At 46.2% G+C, this 23,881-nt stretch overlaps 1 protein-coding gene across 1 annotated transcript in view; it reads left to right on the top strand.

Moving 5' to 3' along the window:
- Mical2 (microtubule associated monooxygenase, calponin and LIM domain containing 2) overlaps positions 1 to 23,881 on the top strand; it is a 189,961-nt gene that overhangs the window by 153,961 nt on the left and 12,119 nt on the right. The window contains 7 exon segments of the mRNA XM_059268759.1: positions 391 to 465; positions 4,722 to 4,870; positions 6,032 to 6,334; positions 6,336 to 7,347; positions 15,310 to 15,410; positions 18,796 to 18,876; positions 21,551 to 21,644. Coding sequence (XP_059124742.1) covers positions 391 to 465; positions 4,722 to 4,870; positions 6,032 to 6,334; positions 6,336 to 7,347; positions 15,310 to 15,410; positions 18,796 to 18,876; positions 21,551 to 21,644 — 1,815 coding nt within the window.

Below are 23,881 nucleotides of genomic sequence, written 5' to 3'. Positions count from 1 at the left end.
TTATATAATGTCACTTGTATGTATGTTTTCAGGGCTGACCATTTAGCAATGGACAACCAATTGATGTGCTCTTCCCTGTGGAGGACCATCTCTCCTGCTCCCAGATTTTTATTTGGGTTTCAGGGATCAAACTCAGGTTATCTCCTGAACCATCTGCCCAGCTTCCTGTATAATTATCTGATGAAGAATGAAGGAGGGAGGGAGGGAGGGAGGGGGGAGGGAGGGAAAGTAGGATGGGGTCAGAGAAGTACAGTGTGTTAAGAGGAAGTGTCTGTCCGTCCTAAGTGTTTGCCTGCTAACTTTTGGTGAGAACGCCACAGGAAACAAATTCTTCTGCACACTAACAGACTCTACTCCATCTTCCCTGCCCCTTTCTGTTTTCCACCACAGCTCTGCAAAGGACCCACAGCCTCCAGTCTCCAGCTCCAAGCAAATACCAGAACTGGAGAAGAAAATTCCCGTCCAGTGAGTCATGCAGGGGGCGGTGGGGGAAGGGGGGTCCAGGGATGGGGAGGCGCTGCTCTCATTCCTTACATGGTATCTTCTCTGGCATAGCCTGGGATATGAGGGCTAGAAAAACCATTAGCTTGACTGCTAACTAGAAGCATTTGCCAAGGGATCTGGGACCTCCCCAGGCCCCTCTCTCCACTCTGAAATCCCAGTGTCTATACTTTCACCAGAACAGAGCCCTCTCAGCCATGAGCTCCAAGTTTGAAATGAGAAAGAGGAGGAGAGACTGAGAGCCAGGCGCTTGGTTCTGTCCCAGGAACTAGACTAGATCCCCTTTTGGCTCCGTGTCATTGTGGCCAAGGCATGAAGGTAGCAGCTTGCACTAGAACATGAGTATAAACACTCGGAAATTTGCACACACACACACACACACACACACACACACACACACACATACACACACAGAGTTTGTTTCTTCTAAGCAGGTCTTGGCCCCTGGTGAGTTCCAGGGCTCCCACAAGAGGTATACTGACCATGCACACATAGTCACACAGCACCAGAATTCTCTCCCAGAACCCTTGAGTGAGAAGCTGGGGCTCCATCCTGATGTGAGCCCATCACCCCCTCCTGGCTCCCTTTGTATCCGTGTTCCCTCTCCAGCCTCACTCTGCCCAAGGCTGACCCCAGGGAGGCCTTGGGCAGAAGTCCTAACTCTCCCTCTTTCTGAGTCAGCCTGATTCCCGGCCAGTGAGTCATTTCCCATCAACCCCCAGACTCATCGCCTCTCATTATGTCTCCCTAGGACAGGGGCCACCTTTGGAGCTAGACCAGATCTGCATACCTGGGGATAAGCTGAAATGACAGCTGACTCATCTGAGCTCCCCCGGGTGGCGAACGTGAGAGCACACAGGAGTCTTCTCACCCTGTGCCTAGAGGTTCAGAAGCACTCAGGCCGATCCTCCTGGGTGCTGAGGCTATCCCAACATTTCTGAGTATCACCAGTGTCAGGGAGCTCAGTCTGTCCTCAGCAAGCTCCCAGCATGGAGTGAGATAGGAGACTGGCAAACAGCAGGGCCAGGGATTCTAGAAAACAAGACAATTGTTGCTCAGAGGTGGGGTTTGGGGACCGACCCGGAGACTTCAGTGTTCAGTTATTAATGAATATAGGGTGTGGGTCTTAAGTACACAGTGACGCTGGGTGTGAGCAGGGCTTGACCCTGTTGTTTCTGTGGCCTAGCAATGTCTGGTCCATAGGAGTTCTTGTTTATGAGTAGGAGAGAGGGAGGAAGGAAGGAAGGAAGGAAGGAAGGAAGGAAGGAAGGAAGGAAGGAAGGAAGGAAGGAAGAAGGGAAGGAAGGAAGGAAGGAAGGAAGGGAGCTGCAAAGTTGGTTGGATTAGGCACAATGAAACAGCGTATGGGTTCAGACTTGCAAGCTTCTGCCCCTAGAGGGCACTCCAAGACTTTGAGAAGACTGAATCCTTCATAGCCTCCAAATTCTGGAAAGCAGGGGCACCAGGAATCCCAATCCTCATGACAATCCCCAAAATCAAGAACCCCTATGCCCCCAAAGAAGGTTTGTCAGTTAATAGGAGATAGGACACAGGCATCCTTTCCAAGCTGAACATGCTTAGTGTGACCTCCACCATCAGGGGAAAGGCCACCATTGCCAGCAAAGCCAAGAGGAGGTAGCACAAGGAATTTCACCAATGGGTACAGAGGCTGTAATGATGGCCCAGGTCTGCTTATCAACCCCTTTGATCCAAAAGAACCTGAGAACCAGCAGCACTCAGATCCTGTGCCCTACAGAGGACAAAGTAGCCTGGCTGGGCCATCCGAGAGTGCCTGGGCACGCACTGGAGAGGAGGATCTAAGTAGACAAAGAATGAATTCCTAGGCCAAGAGTTAGAGAAAGCCTGCCTGGTCTGGGTGTCTCATTCCCTCTGAAACAGACGGCAGGTCTCTCGGTGTCTCTGTGATGGCTTGTGTGCAAGAGGAGGGAGGTGAGCGTGATTTGTACTAAGCTAGCATTTGTCCGCATGGTAACGTGTACTTTTTGCATGAGGACTCTGGAGGTAAGCAACTTGCTCACATCAGTTGTAAATGTGAACAGTTTTAAATGTCCTGAGGTCCCCAGTTTATCATCTTTCAGAGGAGCTAGAAGACGTTACTCGTCTCACAGGAGAGATTTCCCATCTCTCAGCCCCTCGCTGGCCTTTCTTTCCCTTCCTGGAGTCAGGCCTGGCCCTTGGGCAAGGACTTGGCCCAAGGACAAAGGAGAGACTGGGCCTCCATGTCTCCATTTCTCAAGCCTTCCACAAGTTCTGTCTTTAAGATAATACAGAAGGACCTTGTAGCCAGAGACTCCACCATAAGGATGGGGCCTGGGATCAGAGAAAGAAGGAGACAACTTTTGGGTCACAACCTTGTAGATCCCAAGACTTTTCTGTCTAGCTTGTATCACAAGGTATCCCTGGTCCCGTGTCACAAGGTCCCCTGTGACTCCTCAGAGGAACAAAGGGACAGTCTGTGGAGCTGAGGGGACTTTTGAGGCTACTTAAGGAGGCTGATTCAGAGGATGGCAGGGAGAAGAGAGTGAGGGGGCGAAGAAGAGGGGGAGAAGGAATTTGGCAGGAATTTAGCAGCTGGGGGCAGGAAGCAAGACAGCAACTGACTCATAAGTTTTGCCTTTTTAGGCTCGAACCATCATGTTGTGGGCTGAGCTGGGGTGCAGGGGATGGGATGGAGGCCAGCGCTCCCCTGCTCAGCTCCTGGCAGCTGATAGTCTTTCTTCCAGGATCTCCTCCTTGCCCACCTTCACAGCAGCTGTTTCCTGCAGTTACCTTTTCCCTCAGAAACACTGTGAGGCAGGGGTGGGGTACCCTGTAGAAGCTCATGGACCACACGTGCACAGAGCCATCTTTTCAGAGCCTATGCCTGGCATGGCCTGTACTGCCTAACACGTTTGCCTTTGTGTGAGGAGAGCAAAAAGCATACTAAAAGTCCACCAGTGTCCCCCTGGAAGATGTGTGGAACTCTTCTTGAGTGGAGGGAACTTAGGCATGGCTTTTCTTCCAGACTTGTGTCCCCAGAGCTCCCTGACTCGGTGTCATTAAGTTCCTTGAATTTGCTCAGGGTAACAAAAGCATAGTTTGAGTACCTGAGCAGGTGCCTATCACCTAGAGCTTTGGGGGAACTGAGGCCTGAGAATTGGGTTGAACTAAGAAATGTAGATGTATAGAACCTGTAGATTGGACACACCAAAGGGAAATCTGAATGGCCCACCTGAGCCACAGGAAGCAGGGAGTTGAGGTACTGGATGAGAGAACCAGGTAGTGAGATCCACAGTCCCAGGATGTGCCTAGGGAAGACTGCTGTGGGCTGCAGTGCTTTGTGGTGGCCTGGGGATGAAGCACAGAACATGCCCGTGAAAGACTGTGTACAAGTTATCTGAAATGTTCCCGTCTGGAGATAAAATACTTGACATTGCAGATTGAAGGTTACCAAGTTGGAGGGGAAGAAGAAGTGACGAGGGACAGGAAGTGTCAGCAAAACATGGGTCTGAATGACTTCCCAGGCTGCACTGTTAGAATCCTGCTCTTGCGGGACCAGATGATTTCAGCTGCCCACAGTTCAGAACTGGGCTCCTCCCCAGAGGCCAGCCTCACTCCTTTCTCATGCATCTCTGAACAGACACACTGCTTCCTGTCTGTTCCCTGAGCCACAGAAGTTTGGCAAGGACCCATTAATTCTGTGTGATTCGAACCATTGATATGGGTGTAACCTCCCTCCCTTGGGTTCCCAGAAGATCTCAAGCTAACCACCTTGTCTGAGAGCCCCTCAGCGGCACACACAGGCGAGGGAGAACCCATTTCATTAGGACTAAGCATCTATCCTGTCCATGCCCACAACTAATGGTCTGACATCTTGTGGAAAGAAACCTCAGATGGTTTATTGACAGACAGATTTAGTGCAATCCCAGCTCCTGACCACCATGACTTCAGGGAAACGTTTGCAGTAAATGTCCGTCTCCAAAAAGCACTCTGTGGCTTGGGCTCACATCTCCCAGGAGCAGTCTTATGGAAGTCGGAAACACTGACTCCCATGACTTCTCCTCCAGAACCCTGCTGCCAAGTCCCAAGCTGTGGGCACTAGGGCCCTACCTCTGAGTCCATCCCCAGCATCTTCCTTCCTAAACTGAAGATCCACCCACGGTCTTCTCTTTTTTGTGCTAAAAACAAGGCAACTATGGAGTGTGTTGTTTCCTTCGTAGATTCAACATCCATGAACAAAAGAGCACCATCGCCTCCAAAGGAGCCTCCTCCTCCTCCTCCATCTTTATCTTCTTCATCTTCTCTGCCATCTTCCTTTTCCTCAGCCAGTGTACCTGGGCACACTTCAGAGAATTTCTCCTCTCCTCGGGTAAGTGCTCTCAAGGGCTCTGCACAAGCCATGGGAATGCCGACTTTCCATGCTCCTCACTACCACCATACTTAATTCTGGATTCTAAGTGCTCACAGGTCCCTTTCACGTGCAAAGCTAGGGCAGAGACAGGCTCTGCTGTGGGCCTCTGGATACTCTTTACATGTGTCTTTCATAAAAAACTCATTTTGCCCCTCCTGGGCCACTCTCATGAACAAAGTCACCCCCTTCAGCATTGTGTGGGAGATGGGCATAGTGCATATGCCCCTGAGGAAGTTCACCCAGGGAAGAACAGCCAAAGGATGATAGGCCCAGAAATAAGGGTGGTCTCAGTAGCATCCAAGGACCATGAGAGCAGTATCTGTCTAGAATAGAAAGCATCACCACGGCAATGGATGGCAGGATTCTTTCTTTTCACGTGCATCCTTCGGTCTCTGTAACCTGCTAGGACTGTGCTAGACTCGGTGGAGTCTTCAAGACAGAAAAAAATGTGTGTACTCTTTTGAGGCCCTGTGACCTGTGGCCTGCCCCTCAGGCACCAGGAGTCTTGGCAGGACATTGCCACTCTTTGTAGAGTCCACTCATGTTCTTCCAAGTTCCCACATGCTTGAAACATTGATTCTACAATGGCGCGAAGTGAACATTTAGAAAGGCTCTCAGAAAGTCCCAAAGGCTTCACTACCAATACTTCAGCTAAGAAGAAGAACTGTAACTCCTTACCTAGACAGCCCACGAACCATGGGTTGGAGAAACTGACTTCTTGGATGTCAGCAAAGTATACCTATGGGAAGAAGGTCCCCTTTAGTAAAGGCAGTATTTGAACAAACCATGAGGAACCCACCCCACCCTACCTATGTTTAGTGCTCAGGAGCTTGTCAAGAGCAGCAGCCATGCCTAGGCTTTCCCATCTGGCTTTTTCTCCACTTATTCTAGAGCCTTTAATGGTCTTTGATTAGAACATATTTGGGGACTGTAGGTAGATGCCAGCAAATTCCTAACGGCCGCTTGGAACAAAGAAGGAGCTTTCTGAAACCTCCTCTGACTTTGAGTATCTAAGAGCAGGAGAAAGGGAGAAAGTGATACATGCATGGACACTCACCTTCCCCATAGAAATAAACACTGGGAGCTTTAATAACTGGTATTTCTGCCCATCCCCTGTAGGTGCCAGCTTACAGCCTCCACTCCCTGCCAGTCTCCAGAGGTGATTTTAGCCCTATTCCACTCTACCTGAGACGTGCCAGGGCTCAAGGGATCTTAAAGGAAGTGCCTCTCTATCTGCCTCATGGCCCCATGCTGGAGAGCACAGGCCTGGGGAGCCCCAGTGGAGAAGACCTCAGCAGCCCTGTGGAAATGGCTTCAGAGGACTGCAAGGAGCACTGGCTCCTCTTGGGAGCACCAAAAGCATGTACAAAGCTTCAACCCGACTCTGGGCCCCCTGATGCTGGGAGCACCATGCCCATAGTGCTACCATCCCAGCACGCTGCAAAACCTAGCTCTTGGGGCTGCAGGGAACCCAAGAGAACTGAAGGAGAGACCCAGGAGGGGACAGACAGGTGGCCCAGAGCTGTCTGAAGAAAGGAAGTTGGGTTTGAAGAAATTAGTCCTCACACAGGAGCAGAAAACCATGTTGCTAGACTGGAGTGATTCTACCCCTGAGCACAAGGCTGGGGAGCGACTCTCCCAGGAAAGAGCTGAGAATGGCAGAGGCCGGACCCTGAAATCCTCTACCCTCCCTCAGGCAGTGAAAGAGAAACTACTATCCCAGACAGGCACCCCAGAGGAGATGCGTCCCCCAACTGTCAAGGCGCCCCGGGAACGAGAAGTGCCTCCACCCAAGTCTCCTCTGAGGTTCATAAGAAATGCCATCCTAAAGTCTCTGCTCCCCAATACAGAAGGTGGAAAGAAGACCTGCCCTAAACCGGAGTCAAAAACATTGCCTCGGGGCCAGCCACATGCCTTCACACGCTCCTTTAGTTTTCGGAAATCCAGTTCCAATAAAGATGGGGACCAGCAGTCTCCAGGGAGACACATGGCCAAGAAGGCTTCAGCCTTCTTCTCTCTGGCTTCTCCAACTTCTAAGACTGCCCAGGCCTCAGACCTTAGCTTTTCTGACCCTATCCTCCGCACCCGGAGTCTGCCCAGTCGTTCATCCAAGTTCTCTGCAGCCACATCCCCACCACCCTGCAGCAAGATTGAAGACGTCCCTACCCTCCTGGAGAAAGTGAGTTTACAGGATGCCACTCAAGTTCCAAAGAAAAGAGCCTTGTGTGTTCCCTCCCTTGGCCTCAAAGATAAATCCTTTGAGAGTTTTCTCCAGGAATGCAAACAGAGAAAGGATATTGGGGACTTCTTTAACAGCCCCAAGGAGAAGGGGCCACCCAGGAACAGAGTCCCATCCTCGGAGAAGCCAGCACAACCCTTTGGCAGCACCTCCTGGGGGCAGGTGGCACATCTTTCTTCTACAGGGCGAGACACACGTAAGTGGCTTTCTTAGTAGTCTAGTGTAGAGTTCATGCTGAGCAGTTAGCGGCCTCCGTGGATTCACAAACAGGCGCTGTGCATTTTGATTTACTTCTCCAGCTCATTCTGACGAAAGTGGGAAAAGTCGGGACTGATGTGATGGCTCAGCTGGTCTTAAAGGCTCTCTCTGCCAGGCCTGATGACCTGAGTTCCATCCCCAGGCCCCACTCTCCCAAGTTGTCTTGTGGCCTCCTCATGGGTACCTCCCTCCCTCTCTCAATACACAAAGAAATGAATGTAATTGGGGGAAAAAAATGAAAGAAACTTGAAAATTTTGTAAGAGAAATCCTAAAAAAAAAAAACAACCTTGAAATTATGTTATAAAATAAGTTAAATTAACAATAATCCTACCACTTTTCTTTTCTCTGTGACTATGTGAACATTTTTACTTTGATGTACATATAATTGCATATTTTAAAAATCAACTTTATATTCTAGGTATTATACAAATGACCACAGAATCTATATAAATGTGATTTAAAAGAATGTTCTTTCTTGTGGCAATATTGTCAATTAATGAGCCATTATTTGATTATTTAACTTATAAGTATATATGTAATATATTTATATACACACACATATTTGTAGGTGAATGTATTTATAATGTATGGATGGTGCTGGTTGGACGTTTTTACAAATGTACCTTTTTGTTTCCCTTGAATTACTAACCACTTTTCTGTATGTTTGATTACCAATGAAAATAGAGACTTTTTATATTTAAATCTGGTTGTTGTTCATTATTTAATTAATATATCAAAGAGAGTAATCAAACAGTACGGAAATACATAGGAAAAAGCAGAACACGTTGTTTTTGCACCTTGCCAAACATTTAGTGTATTTCTTTAAGGATGATTTAAACACATGTCTGATGTCTTTTTTTTTTTAGGTGGGTATGTGAGTGTGTGGTATGTATGCAAATGTGTGCATGTGTACATGCATGTGTGTGCACTCTAGGCTAGAAGAGGTTGCTAGGTGTCCTGGTCAATTACTCCCTGATTTCTTATTCCTTTAAGACAGTGTCTTTCACAGAGCCTGGAATTCTGCTGGTAGCATGAAAGCCCCCATGACCCCCGTGTCCATTCCCCTACAATGCCGGGTTGCAGGAGTGGGTGCAGCCACACACAGCTTTTTACGGTAGAATCTGAACTCAAGTCCTCCTCACATTTGCACAGCAAGCAGCGTTCTTACCACTGAACTGTCTCCCCAGACAAGGATTTCTTTCGTTGCTGAATGTTCGTTTGACCTCATTAAACAAATCGTTACCCTAATACTTCCAGTTTTCAAAAATTCTGTTTTTCTTTACATTTTTATCTTTTAATTTTTTTTAATTTTTAAGGGAAATCAGTTTTCAAGAAATTAATTATTTATCTTCTTTGCACCCTAATCAAATATCTGTATAGATTAACAAGAGAACTTCTTAGCAGCCAAGTTTGGAATAAGCATAGGTAAGTTGAGATATAAGGATTCTTTTAAAATCACACACCATAAAATTTCATTTATTATATATATATTTAATTTTTTAGATTTATTCACTTTTTATGTATATGCAGGTTTTGCCTACATGTAGATCTGTATACCATGTGCGTGCCTGGTGCCAGTGGAGGCCAGAAGAGGGTATTTGGTCTCCTGGGACTGGAATTACAGATGGTTGTGAGCTGTTGTGTCGGTGCTTGCAGTCAAACCTGGATCCTCTGCAAGAGCAACAAATGTTCCTACCTGGGCTATCTCTCCTGACCCATGAAGTAGATGTTTAATAGATAGTACATTTATCTGCTTTAAATCTAAAAAGCACGTAGCTGGGTGTGATAGTGCATGCCTGTAATCCCAATACTCGTAAGTCTAAAGCCAAAAGAGTATGAGTTTGAGGCCAGCCTGGGCTACACAGTAAGACTTAATCTAAAAAAGATAACAAAGAAAAAATAGCTGGAAACTTAATCCATTGGCATAAATATAAATTTATTCATCTGATTAGAAAGCTTCTGCATAGCAAAAAAGCACTGTTAACAGAGTGAAAAGGCATTCTAAAGAGCTGGAGAAAATCTTTGCCAACCACTCATCTGATTAGAGATTCATATGCAGACTCATTAAGAACTCAAAAAATTAAACACTCAAACAACAAATAATCTAACCAATAAATGAGCAAATAAACTGGATAGTAGAAGGATGAATGTCCAATAAATGCATAAAAACGTTCAACATATTTAGCCATCAGGGAAATGCAAATCAAAACTGCTCTAATAGTCCATCTCACCGTAGTCAGAAGGGTTGTCATCAAGGTCACCAAGGAAACTACAAATGCTAGCCAATGAGGATGGAGTTGGGACAAGCTTGAGAGACCCTTCTGTACTGTTTACAGGAATATAAATTAGTTCAGCTACTGTAAAACTTGATATGAAGGTCCCTTGAACACTGGAACTGGAGCTGCCATAACATCCAGGTGTACCACACCTACTTATACACCTGAAAAAAATCAAAGTTAGCACACCCATGCACACTGCATACTATTCAGAACAGCCAAGTTATAGAGTCAGCCTAAGTGCCCAACTGCAGAAGGAGAGATCCTGGTGTGGTGACATAATCTTCGCACTAGGGCAGGAGAACTGAAAGGTTGAGGCCAACTTGGGCTACACTGAGACCCTGTCTCAAAACTAAACCAATGGGTGGGGGTGTGTGTGCGCATATTATGTATACACAGACACATATATGTGGGTGTGGATATGTGTACATACATACACACACACATATATATACAGTGTGTTTATATATATATATATATATATATATATATATATATATATATATATATATACAGATACACACAAAACTCAACAACAGAAAACAGATGAATAAACAAAGAAAATGTAGTATCTATACACAATGGAGTGGATGGGGAAGTTGTTTTTCTTCTATGGGATTTTGTTGTCGAGTAAAGTGTCCATAATGTGAAGTGTGTTTCAGTTATTCAGTGATGCTCATAGTAAGAACTCTTACATTGGTTTGGTTATTTTACCAATTACTAAAAGAGGACAGAAATATATATACATATATATATATATATATATATACACACATATATATATTTCTTCACTTTTAATTTATTTATCTGTGTGTGTGTGTGTCTGTGTGTGTGTGTGTGTGTGTGTGTGTGTGTGCTGTATGTATGAGTATGTGTGTGAATACAGACCTGTGAGTGCCCACATTCTACCTTGTTTAAGACAGGGTCACTTTTTTGAGACTTTAATTTTATTTGATATGTGTGAGTGCTTTGCTTGCATGTAAATGTCTGTGGACCAAGCGCATACAGTGCCCAAAGAGGGTGTCAGATTCTCTGGAACTGGAGTTATAGACAGTTACGTGCTGCTATTGTGGGTGCTGGGAATGAAACCCAAGTCCTTTGCAATATCAGCTTGTGCTCTTAACTGCCGAGTCATCCCTCCAGCCCCAGGATCTCTGTTTTGCAGTTGTTCGGGTGTGTGTACTCCAGACTAGCTGGCCTTCAAGCCTCCCAGGATTCCCTTGTTTCTGCCTCCCGTCTCACAATGGGAGCACTGGCATTGCAGATGTGTACATCTGGCTTTATGTGAGTTCTGGGGACACAAACTGCGGTCCTCATGTCTGCTTTACTCACTGAGCGGTCTCATGGCAGGGAACACGTGGTTGTCAGACCAGCTTTTATCCAGGTAGTGGGGGCAGAGGCTGACGTTTTCATCATATCAACAGTCAAGAAGCAGAGAAACTGAGCCAGAAACAGCGCACAGTAGCATTCAAAGCCTATCCCCCACTGGCTTTCTTCATCCAAGTAGGCTCCACCTCCTAGAGGTTCTGAAGCACCTTCGGATCAACTGTTCAAACACAGGGGCCTATGGCCGACATTTTACATTCCAACACTAGCCGTCACCATGCTATAGAATAGATCTCTTAATCTTGGTCCTATTGAACTGAAATTTCATATCCTTTGAACATCTCCCCAGGCCCCACCTTCACCTGTTAGTTCTAGTGACCAGCATTTTATTAGACTCTCCACTTGTGTGGGTTTCTGTGATTTCATTTTATATAGTTGCATCTAAGTAGATAGAAATGCTGCTGGCTGGAGCTGAGGGTGTGACTTTGCCGTAGATCTCAAACTTAGCATGTAGAATTCCCTGGGTTTAAATCTCAGCACCAAGCCAAAAGGAAGGAAGGAGGGAGGGAGGTGAGGAGGAAGAGAATAGGAGGGGAGAGAAGGGAATAGGAAGAGGGAGGAAAAGAGCTAACCGTAGTAATGTTAATTTTATATATCACTACTTTACTAAATTTATCAGTTCTCAAGGTTATTTTGGTAACATACTTTTAAACTTCTTGAGCACATTTATGATAATTTTAAATACTTGCCTGTTAATTTTACTGTACCTGTCATTTCTGGGTCTGTTTTTATTGATGGATTTTTCTCTTGCTTATTAAATGTGTGTGTTTGTGCGTGTGTGTGTGTGTGTGTGTGTGTGTGTACACCTAGTCATTGTTTACCAACTGATAGAGTTTAGGAATATTATGCTGAGAAGTGATTGGACTTTATTTTTTTAGTGATTGGATTTTATTTTTTTAATGTTAAGTGGGGAATAAAGAATGTTTAATAAGCAGTAGTCTAACTCTATTCCTTCCAAGGCTTGTCTTTACCCTTGTTAGGTGTGTCTATGATAAGCATTACTCTTCACTAATCTATACCTGTTCATAAAGTATAAGTTTCCTGTGATCTCAATAATGCCCCAGGTGTCTGTGCTACTCAGACTAGGGACAAGCATCTCACACCTAGGAAAGCTTTAGAGCAGTGGTTCTCAACCTGTGGGTCATGACCCCTTTGACAAACTTCTAGCTCCCAAAATATTACATTACGATTAATAACAGTAGTAAAATTACAGTTATGAAGTAGCAATGAAAATAATTTTATGGTTGGGGTCACTACAACATGAGGAACTGTATTGAAGTGTCACAGCATCAGGAAGGTTGAGAACCACTGCTGTAGAGACTGTTAACCCTGCGACTTCTCCGCAGTTATATGCCCAACCAGGTAGTTTCTTTTGATGTAGCTTTGGATTCCTGTTCAGCAGTGGATGCACATGGACTTCTACGCTGGTTTCTAACATTCTTTTTTCCCAGCATTCCCTCCTCTCCAGGGCTCCATCCTACACATTACTGCTGCCTCTGCCTGGCCAAACTCTGAAATGCCTTTCAACTCAGTGAACCCATTTTGCCCTGTTTGAGTTTTTCCTGCCTGCACTGTGGTCGGCGAAGGACCTCAGGGCAGAAGCATCTATGGCCATAGGACTTTCCGTATGGGCTCTTGTCTTTTATATTTTTCTGTACTGCCTGTTGGCTAATATCTGGAAAAAGATGCTTCATATACTGTGTCCTGAATTCTACTGCTTCCTGGTGGAAAGCCAGGTCCAAAGTCAGTCAGTCTAACGAAGTGTAGTCGGGCAATGCTGCAAGGTTCTTAAAAATTGCAAATGAAAAGTGACCTTCAGGATTGTTGGTACTCCACTGAAGAGCAGAGAGACTCAGTGGCATTAAACTGCTAATCGCCCTTCTTACCTAAGGAGGTGCATATGCTTAGAAGCCATTTCATTCCTGTTTCCAAATGAAATGCTACAAAAAATAGTGACTTTTTGAAATTAGAAAAGTTTCAGCTTTATAGCTATACTTCTCCCATAAATAAAGGTCCACTAGGCAGTTTTAGTAATGTGAAAAACCTTGTTAATTGGGTCAATGATAACAAGGGAGACAGTGAAGATAGTTGTGATGTTAATGTTCGTTGTCAACTTGACTGGATGTGGAACCACCCAGGAGACGCCCCTTTGGGTCCTCTGCCAGGATGTTTTTAGAGAGGGGTAACAGGAGTGAAGACCTATCCTAAGTGTGGAGAGCACTAGTCATGGGCTGGACTAGCAGACTGATTACAAAGGGAATAAAGAGGGATGCATGGCAGCATTCATCTCTCTGCTCCCCACTACTCAGAGGTGAGTGAGCAGTCTTCCCCCACCACACCTTCTTTCCATGATGGACTATGTCCTCAAATTGTGAGCCAAAATAAACCCCCCTTCTCTCAACTCACCTCTTTTTGAGACAGTCTCTAGCTCAGACTGGCTTCAAACTCCCTATGTAGCCAAAGATGGCCTTGAACTTCTGGTCCTCCTGCCTCCATCTCCCAAGTGCAGTGCTGGGAATCTAACCCAGAGCCTCCTGCATGCTAAACAAGTGATGTATCAGCTGAGCTGCATCCCCAGCCCTCAGGCTGCTCCATGTCACATGTTTGGTCACAGCAATGAGAAAAGTAGTGAATAAAACAAGTCAAAACGTTCCCAATAGCTACTCCTCGTATACCAGATACTGCCAGGGACTTTGTTTGCTCATCCCAGCGATTCTGCACGTAGGAATCATGACAGTAGAACTCAAGGGTATAAAGTCGGTCCCTCCAGCTTCTATCCTCAGCACTCAGTGGCTCGATCCCTCGGTGGTAATTTAGTGGCTGAGGCAGGATGCAGTCTCTGCCCAAAGAGAACACAGCCTCCTCCTACGACGACGATGCCACTCTCTGATTCTATCTTTACCTGAGCTTTTCCATCTGGCAAATTAAAGTGGAAAACAGCAAACTCCCTCCCCAGAGAGGCTGGCTTGTTATATGCATGTTTTGTATTATTTTGCTCTGAATAAGAGTGTATGTAAATGTGTTGCTGGAGGTTAAAATTACCCTTATTTTGTAACACTTGGCTGCTCCCACTGGGGTGAATAGTTGAAAATTATAGGGAGGCTGGAGAGGATGTTAGCTGACTTGGAATTGCTTCCCTCCTTTCTCTCCACCCACTCCATCGTTCTCTGCAGACACAAGCTGCCACTGTAGAGTCCGTTTGCCATGACTAAATTCTAGTAGGTTCTGCAGTGCAGTGACCAGCATGGGTTAATCCTGGTATTGGCATAGACTTTATCAGGTGTACGTGCAAAGGCAGATGTTTTAGCTGGGAAAAATGAAAGTCTCCTGTAGCACCTGGGAGCCCGGTCACACCTGGTCCCCAGCCAAATCACAAAAAGGTGTTTGGTCAACATGGGCACATTACAGTCCTCAGCCATCCAGTTCATGTTTGGAGTCTGGCATGGCCCCTCAGCTTTAGCTTCCCCGTGGGTCCTGCTTTGTTGGGCCATCCCTATCTTAAACTGCTTTTTTCCTGGCATTTGAATCATCCCTTCCATGATGTGATAATATCTGCAAGTTGGGAAAATAAAAGTGGCATTTGTTTAGCCATAATTAATGAAATATTTATGTTGCATGAGGCTATGTGATAAAATCCTTAGGCTTAGAGTCCTTTTGCTTCTGATTACATTTGGGATTTTTTTTTTTCTATGACCAGACATTCTGACGCCAGCTCTTTTACACTGAGCAGATGTCGTGTAGTAAAAATGGGTGCCAGATGCTGCGAGCCGCAGAAGGGCGATTTGTTTAAGAGCTGGCTCTGACTTTTTTTTTTTTTTTCTTTGCATTCAATTACTCTGTAGAATGAACCTTACCCAAGCGTTTAGGTAACTCAGCTAACTTCAGATATGCATTTTCATAATAGATTTTTGATCCAAAAGCATTGTAAGCAAGGATCCTGCCCTGTAAAGGGTGTTTAAGGACTTCCTTGATTTCTGCATAATACCTTGTTTTGTTTGGTTTTGTTTTGAATGTGAGAAGAGAGCGGCAGAGCTCTTGGCAGGGATCCAGAAATGTAATTAACGTGGAGGGCCAACTTTTCAGTGGCCCTGAGGTACTGCTTTCCCAAGCTCCTGGCAGGTGCAGTGAGGGGTGGGCAGGAGGAAGCAAACGGGGTGAGGGGGGAGGGAGGCAGCTGTGAGGCACGGAGCAGGAAAAGAAGCCCGCGGTTTGGTGAGTTCTCTGGTTCTTGTTTCAGGCCTTGGAGCGCCAGTGACAGAGGCCACCTCTTCTCCCTCTTCAGCCACCTCCTCCTCTGCAGATGAAGACTTTGACTCCCGGCTTTCCTCCAGGTCAAAGGTAACATCACTTAGAACAGCATACAATGCCTTGGCTGACTGGGGCTCATTTCCCATCCAGGTTTCAGAGCCAATGTGGGCTCCAGCTGCAAGGATGCTCATGAGGGTCAGGCTACATTGCAACGGAAAACCACCCTTCTTTTTATCTGGAACACCCCAATCTGTCTTCTTTTAAAAAAAAAAGGAAAGAAAAAAGAAAACCTCAGCGTCTCAAATGGAGGAAGGAGAAGAGAAGACATACTGACTTGAAACCATTTGGCGAGTGCGGTTCTTAAAGTGGGTTTAATATGTGGTCCAATAAGCAAACCATTGAAAAATTTCAACAAGCAGATGTGTATTTCCCCAAGGGAAGCACAACTTCATTTAAGAAGCACTAGAGGCAGATTGCACAGAAAATGTTATGTTTATTCTAATCAGAACTATGAAACGAACCCTGCAGGTGCGCAGAGACGCAGATGCACCCAGACACTTACTGTCAGAGGAACAACCTTCATGCCACTGGGAAGGCAACCAGCCCCCTTCTTAGTGGATGTTAATGTCCAGAGAGCCCTTTCCAGATCTCTCCTACGAATGCAGAGAAAACACAGTGTGGCATGTCTGCAGTTGTGTCTATAGATCACATACACGGAGACAAATGTTGGCCACCCAACCTCACTGCTGTTTTCTCCAAGCTTGGGACTGAAGCCTGTCCCCTAGGACTCAAGGGGGTGGAATGCTGAATGGCTGGTCCTCACATGCCTCTGGGGTAGGCAGAGGATCGATGCACTGCTCTGGTACTGTTTATATTTTTGCAGCTGAGAAGATCTAGTGGAGGGAAGAAGAGAATCAAATTTATTCACTCACACTTGACTTTTCCATATCTAGCAAGGGAAGCTTTGGCTTCAGTTCAAGTCACAAGGGGGGATTCCAACTCCCTAGGGCAAGTGAGTGCTCACACACTCAGGCCCGTGCAAGCACACATACACAGTGGGGGGGGGGGTGCACACACAGTGGGGGTGGGGTAGGAAATTTTCTTTTTTAAATTGTGAGCTTCTCAAGTTAACTTCAATCCTCACCAGAAGTTAATTGTATGTGAATTATGTTACATTGATTTCTGGGGGTCCCTTATTGCCCCTCATCCCCTCAAATGACCCTAAGTTAACTCTCCACTCGAATGAGACAGATCCCAAACTCCATCTTCTTAACACTCATGGAGCAAGAATAGGTTAGCACTGGCATGTGGAAGTAGCAAGACCATAATATCCCAGATAAACCTCACAACCAGCTCCTTGTCATCTTGCTGGCCTAGCACATGGCTAGTGTCACTTCAGAGAGCTAGGTGGTAAAGTGTACCCATGTGACTCCTTCTAGTGGGCCCCACTCCTCCAGGAGGCCTTCTAGTGGGAAGGAGGCGGTATGGCCTCTGGGTTCTCTGTTTCTTTGGTTACATTCAGGTATGTCCCCACTAGGTCACAACAGAACCTGCTCAGATGAACCTCTGCCCAGGAAGCTGAAGGCAGGATGTCTGAGGCAGGGGACTTGTGGCAGCTGAACCTTGTTTCTTCCCTCCTCCTGCACTGGCTCTTTTCTTGGCCACCTTTAGCTCCTCTCCTTGACTCTCTACAACATCACCATTGCTGTAAAAAGAATAAAGAGCCCATGTGTAAGAGTGCCTGAGCATTGCTAGAATATGTTTTAAATAGAAGATACCAAATTGCTTTTTTCTATCCCCAACCTTGTGCTCTGTTCTACTGACTCCTGAAAGAACAGATTGCGTGTGTGTGTGTGTGTGTGTGTGTGTGTGTGTGTGTGTGTGTGTGTGTGTATTGAGAATCAAACCCAGGACCTCACACATGCTCAGCAAGCACTCTGCCACTGAGCTGCATTCTGAACCCTTTGGGGAGAGCTATGCTTTGGGAAGACTGTGTGGCGGTGTTGTGGTCTACCCTTCTCCAGATGTTCTCGTTTGCTTTCTGCTGCTGTGATGAACACCGTGACCAAAAACAACTTGGGGAGGAAAAGGTTTATTTTAGCGTAGAGCTTACAGCCCCTCACGAAGGGAAGTCAGGACAAGGGCTAAAGGCAGCACATGTAAATAGGAACTGATGCAGAGGCCATGGAGGAATGCTGCTTATTGACTTGCTCTCCATGGCTTCATTAGGCTGGACCAACTGCCCAGGAGTGGCACTGCTCACAATGATCTGGGCCCATATCAGTCATCAATCAAGAAAATGCTCTACAGACTTATGTACAGGGCATCTGAGGGAGGCATTTGCTCAGTTGAGATCTCTTCTTCCCAGATGACCCAGCTTGTGTCAAGTTGACAAAAAAAAACAAAAAAAAACAAAAACAAAAAAAACAAAAAAAAAAACCAAAACCTAACCAGAACACAGAATCTGAGAATCTGGACTCACTTGTCTCCATTTAGAGGAAAATGGCACTGCTATAGGTCCTACCCCAGAGCAGGGGTCCTTGATCACCTAGTGCCTGGCAAAAGGAAAGGCAGTATTGCCTATGGGAAACGAAGCGTACTGAAGACGTTCACCTGTGTGCCGTTATTAATTGTGTCAATTTGGGCAGGTTGTCTTTCTGAATTATGTTATCCATGTTTGTGGAGACATACAACCTGGGAAACAGAGGAGACACCAGGAAGTAATTAGTTCATTGTCTGGCACACACACAACACTCTAAAGATACCAGGATTTACAACGTGGGTTCATGTGATGGGTGCTCCTGAGATGCTTATGAAATAAACAAACCAGGTCTCCGTGTGAACTGAGTGAGATCATCTCCAGGCAGGAGGCACCTCTCACTGATTATCAGAGGGTCCTCATGCTAAATTCAGAACCGGAGCAGTCTACCTGGGGGTTATCTCCAGGAACAATGATGGGTCTGGGCTGAGATGTAAAAGTCAAGATTTCCTCCAAAAGATCTTTAGGATTCTACAAATTCTAGAAGAAGAAATTCCATCCCTGAGATGGAGCACTTGGAAGGCAAAGGCAGATGGATCTCTGTGAGTTCAAAGACATCCTGGTCCATGTAGCAAGTTCTAGGCCAGTCAGAGCTATACCGTGAGACCCTATCTCAAAATAATAAGGATAATACTGTTGCTGATGATGATGATGATGATGATGATGATGATGATGAAGTTAAATGAAATTTTAACTTCAATTTTTTTATTCACAGCTCAATTCCCGTGCCACGTGTGGATAGTGGCATTCATATTTCACATAGTACAAATAGAGGTCATTGTCATCATTGTAGAAAGTTCTGTTGGATATCATAATGCTGGAAGCCCAGCAGTGGCTTGGAGCCACGCGTGGAGAAGGCAGAAGGCGATGGTGAGGTTTTGTAAACTTTAACCCCTTTTCTTAGTCTTGGCTTTTCTTCTCCATGGGTTTGTATAGGAGAAGATACCCAGAAGAAGAAGGAAGCTGGAGAAGCAGTTGGTTAAGCAAGAAGAATTGAAAAGACTCCATAAGGCTCAGGTCAGGAAGCAAACATGTGAAGGGTGTGCCCAGGGCATGGGTGGGAAATCCTTCAGAAGTCAATCTGTACTTGGGGAGATGGACCAGGGAAAGGCCTGCCTCCCTCCACTGAGAACCAGGCCATTCTGAAAGTCTTGGCCCAATCCCAAGTAGGACTCTGGAGTGAGGAGCTCGGGAGGTTGAACTATTCCCAACCCAGTCACCTTTCCAGGCTCAGGTTTGTGTCCTGCAAAATGAGGCTGGCTTGTGGCCTTGGCCATTATAAGCCCTTACTCCCACAAAGCAGTGACCTTGGCTATGTCCTCAGTAAGGGCAGAAGTCATCCAGCAACTCCTTGACTGAATCTCTACTACACTGGTAGCTACTGGGGTCTGACTCCATGTTAGGATTAGTTGAAAGTATAAGTACCTCACACTTCCTAACTGATGATTTACTCCAAGCATTGGTGCCCAAGCTGATCTGTCTCTGTCACAGATGAACAAAATGAAGCAGGTAGCATAAACATTGTCCCTCTCCAAGCCTAGTCTTGAAGAACAGTTGGACTTTAGTGTATAAGAACTTAGAACAATCATGCCCGTTAATGCACATATCATTCTATTACTTTCACCACTGAATCCTTTATATGGCCATGTAGTCTTGTGCACTAGTCAGCTCTCTGCTACTGTAACAAAATGCCCAAGACAATTAACTTTAGAAAAGGAAAGGTTTGTTTGGATTTATAGAGTCAGTCATGCTAATCCATGGTCAGTTGGCCCCATTGCTTTGGGCCTGTGGGGAAGTAGCATATCATGGCAGGGAGTGTAGAGAAAGTGAAGGCAACTGTTTACTTCATGGCTCCAGAAGCAGAGACAGTGAGAGAGAGAAGAGTTCCTCACACGCCCTTCAAGGGCACACTCACGGTGACATAGCTTCTTTCTGTGAGGCCCACCTTCTAAAGGTTTCACTGCCTATGGTAGCACCCTTGGCTGGGAAGTGGCCCTTTGGTGAATGAGCACGTTGTTTACCTGCTCGGGCTTCCACAGCCACAGACCACAGCCTGGGTGGCTCAAACAACAGATATTTCTTTTCTGGAGATCAAGGCGCGTCAGACTGAAAGTCCACCAAGACTCTGTTCCTGGCTGAGAGACAGCACCTTCCCACTGCATCCTCACAGGGTCTTTTTGAAGTGTGAGGAGAGGGGAGGGGGAGGCGGGGGAGGAAGAGCGTCCTCTACTCATACAGGTAGGAGGCCCGTTAGATCAGGGCTGCATCTAAAACAGTGGTCTCCTAAAACACCTTGTCTCTAATACAGTCACCCTGGGAGTTAGGGTCTCAACTTACGAATTTAGGGACAATTCATTTTATTCCAGAACAACTTCAGAGCTGTAACCACACAACCATCAGTTATAAAGTCACCTAACTGCCCCCCTTCCTTAGCAGTCCTGGGCCTTACCTGCAAGAAGAAATAGATGGCTTTATCAAGGACACAACCCTCTTTCAAAAGCAGCAGAGCAGAGGGCATGAAATTGCAAGCAGTTAGCAGCAGAATTCCCATCTAATTTATGTTGTTGGCTTGAATACTCAAGAAGAGCCAGGTGACTGCTCATGCCCCTGTTTGGGTCTCTTGGTGCTGGGGATGCCTTGCCCATTGCACCTGTGATTCCAGGGGAGATTTAGAAGGATGGGCGTGATGGGAAGAGGGGAGCAGACAGATGCGCCACCTGCCCAGATGGTTCATGGTTCTTTACTGTTCCTGTTCAGCAGTGTGTAAGGACTGTCCTGCCTCCCGGTTCCCCAGTGCTTGACATCAGGGAAAGTTGATGGAGATGAACAAAGCTTAGAAAAAAAAAAATGACCTTGCTCAACTTTCCATCCTAAGACACTCCAGGAGAGCAACAGCTTGCAGGGAAAGTAAACGTGCCCACTCAAACCCAACTGTTCTTCAAGACTAGGCTTGGAGAGGGACAATGTTTATGCTACCTGCTTCATTTTGTTCATCTGTGACAGAGACAGATCAGCTTGGGCACCAATGCTTGGAGTAAATCATCAGTTAGGAAGTATGAGGTACTCCAAACTGAGCAAGTGCTTAGGGGGTCCATGGAGTGTGAGTGGTGAACCTTACGGGTTCAGCACCTGGTATTCCCCTTCATAACTGGATAACAACAGATCCACAGGCTCTTCTGCCACGGCAGCACCTTGGGCCTGAAGCAGCGGTGCAGGACTGGAGCCATTTGTCACTAAGGTGGGATTCAGGATGACTCAAAAAGGAACACCGGTCCCCATGGGCAGGTCTCCCTCTCAGGAGGTGCCAGCTGCTCATTCCTGCAAAACAGAATCTAAACACCCCTAGCCTGTGCTGAGAGACAGCCCTGGTCATTGAGCCCATGGTCATAGTCCAGGACTCATGAGGATCCCCTGGCCAGCCCAGGAGCCTCTCTCCCAGGACTCCAGTGTGATGGGCCTTGTCAGAGGCCGGTTTTGACTCTTATGTGGATGTCAACTACACATGTACAGATGCTGTGCTCTGTGGCTCATCCTAAGGACTAGAGTACCAAGGTCCAGAACTGGGGAACTTCACCATCTCTGCTGAGTGAATTGGGGCAATGAAATGGTGACAGCTAGTAGTAGGCTCAGCCCCCTCTTGTGCATCCACATATACAGAGCCCTCCAATGGCATGCCCTCTTGGTCTTGCAGGCCATCCAGAGACAGCTAGAGGAGGTGGAAGAGCAGCAGAGGACCTCAGAGATCCGGGGCGTGAAGCTGGAGAAGGTTCTGAGAGGAGAAGCAGGTACAGAGGGCAGGTCAGCAGCTGAGGGTGGAGGTCTGGGTCTAGAGTCTGAGAGTGGCATTGGCCTTGCAGGGTGGGGAGGACAAAGAGCACTCATCACCTCAAGGCACAGGTCAACACAGACTAAGTCCACTGCCTTATGCTTTTTTAAAAAATTTATTTACTTTTATTTTATGTGCGTTTTACCTATGTACTTGTCTGTGCACCATGGAGTGCAATGTCCACAGAGGCCAGAAGAGGGCCTCAGAGGCCTGAAACTGGAACTACAGATAGCTCTTAGCCGCCCTGTGGATGCTGGGAATCGCACCCTTGTCCTCTGGAGGAGCAGCAAGTGCTCTTAACTGATGAGTCAGCTCTCCAGCCTCATGCCCACACTTTAAACATGAAGCTGCTGGTTTGATCTGAAATCCCTGTGGACATCCTCTGTAGCTTTCTCTCTGTGTGAGTAATCTTTGAAATTCAGAAGTTAAGAAGAATCCAGGAGGAATATTCGAATGTTCAAGCAATATTGATTAAGAGGGAAAGCCCCAAGTTCAAATCCTGGTTTCTAGGGGTGGCCTAATGGGTAAAGTGCATGCTGTGCAAGTGTGAGGACCTGAGTTCAAATCCCCAGAACCCATATGAAAATCTGGGCATAGCAGCACATATCTATAATCCTAATTCTGGAGAGGCTGAGACAGGATGATGCCAGGAACTGGCTAGCCAACCAGTCTAGCTTTAAAAAAAAAAAAAAAAAAAAAGCTCTAAGGTTCAGTGAGAGATCTTGTCTCAAAAAATAAAGTGGAAAATGACTGAGGAAAAGACACACCATCAACTTCTGACCTCCACATGCGTGAGCACACAGGTACACAGCACACACACACACAACACACATGCATACACACACATGCACACATGCACGCACACATGTGCACACACGCACACACACACACACACACACACACACACACACACACACCTTTATCCCCTCACATATACTCTGTATTTAAATTTGTTTCTCATCATGCAGAGTGAGCAGTGACAGGATATGACTCAGCTGGTTGTAGCACTTGCCTAGTATACTTTATGAGGTCATGGGTTTGAGACCCAGCACTGCAAACAAACAAAAACATATCACCTATTTTGGAGAGACATAGTCCTAGGAAAATCACTCAGATTCCTTAGCTGAAAAGTGAGCTAACCCCACAGTACTAGGCCATTTTGAGAATTCAAGTGCCATCTACCCAAGTCTCTTCTACACAGAGACAGTCAACAAACACTACCCATATCTACAAAACACTCCAATCTACATGAGATGCTTTAAAGGAAATACCTACCTCTGCAAGCTTTCCTGCTAGAAACTTCAATTATAGACCCCAAATGTTTAAAGCTTGTTCTGAACATCTCCCCCAGTCTCCAACGGGAAGGAGAAGGAAGCCATTTTGAGCCATACCTAAAGAAATATGGCCAGCTATCGGTATTATCAAAGGTGAGTCAGGCCAGCCAAAAGATGGATTCTGTTCATTCCCTTTCTATTCTCAGTAAACTAATTACCCTGTTAGGTTCCTAGGCCTTTTCTTCTTTGATATTCTTGTGAGGGTGACAGATGGAAATCAGTGAGGGGCTAGGGACAAAAAAAGAGTCAAGTCACAGAGAGCGGTCTCAGAGGAAACCAAGTGGATTCGCAAGCCAGGCCATCAAAGGGAAGACATGCGCATTGGTGCAATGGTCATATTTCCCTGTGGTTCGATAGTCTATGGAGTCCCTTGAAGAGATTGCCTGCCGCTCAGCGAATGACCAATGCTTATTGGGTTAAGTTGTATTTGAGCTGGCCTCTGCTGCTCCCATTCAAGTGATTTAATGAGAATTATTTAATAGGTATTATTAGGATAATTAGACAATGATCACAGTTAGGCAATAATATTGAGCTATCAAGGTTGTGAATAACCAAATTTAGAGGCAAGCCTGCAAACAAGGAGTGGGCTGAGACAGTTAGGCGAGGCTCCTCTATAATGACTGGGGACAGCCTGAAAGGGTCTTTTGTGCCTCGGAGTTATTCATTAGGCCCATTGAATTAGAGGACTGTGCAGGGGTGCAGGGTGGAGGGTGCAGGCCGAGAGCCCTGATGTCTGAGTGAAATGAGCTCTTCATTGTCCCAACAACAATTCCGGCTTTCTTTTAATTTTTTTTTTCCAACAGTCAGAAATGAGTTCCCCCACCACACCCCAGCATGGGGTCCCCCCCAATTTGTTCAGAAA

This window comes from Peromyscus eremicus, chromosome 1 (genome assembly GCF_949786415.1).
Source record: "Peromyscus eremicus chromosome 1, PerEre_H2_v1, whole genome shotgun sequence".
Classification (NCBI taxonomy): domain Eukaryota; kingdom Metazoa; phylum Chordata; class Mammalia; order Rodentia; family Cricetidae; genus Peromyscus; species Peromyscus eremicus.
This window is presented reverse-complemented; position numbering and strand designations above follow the sequence as displayed.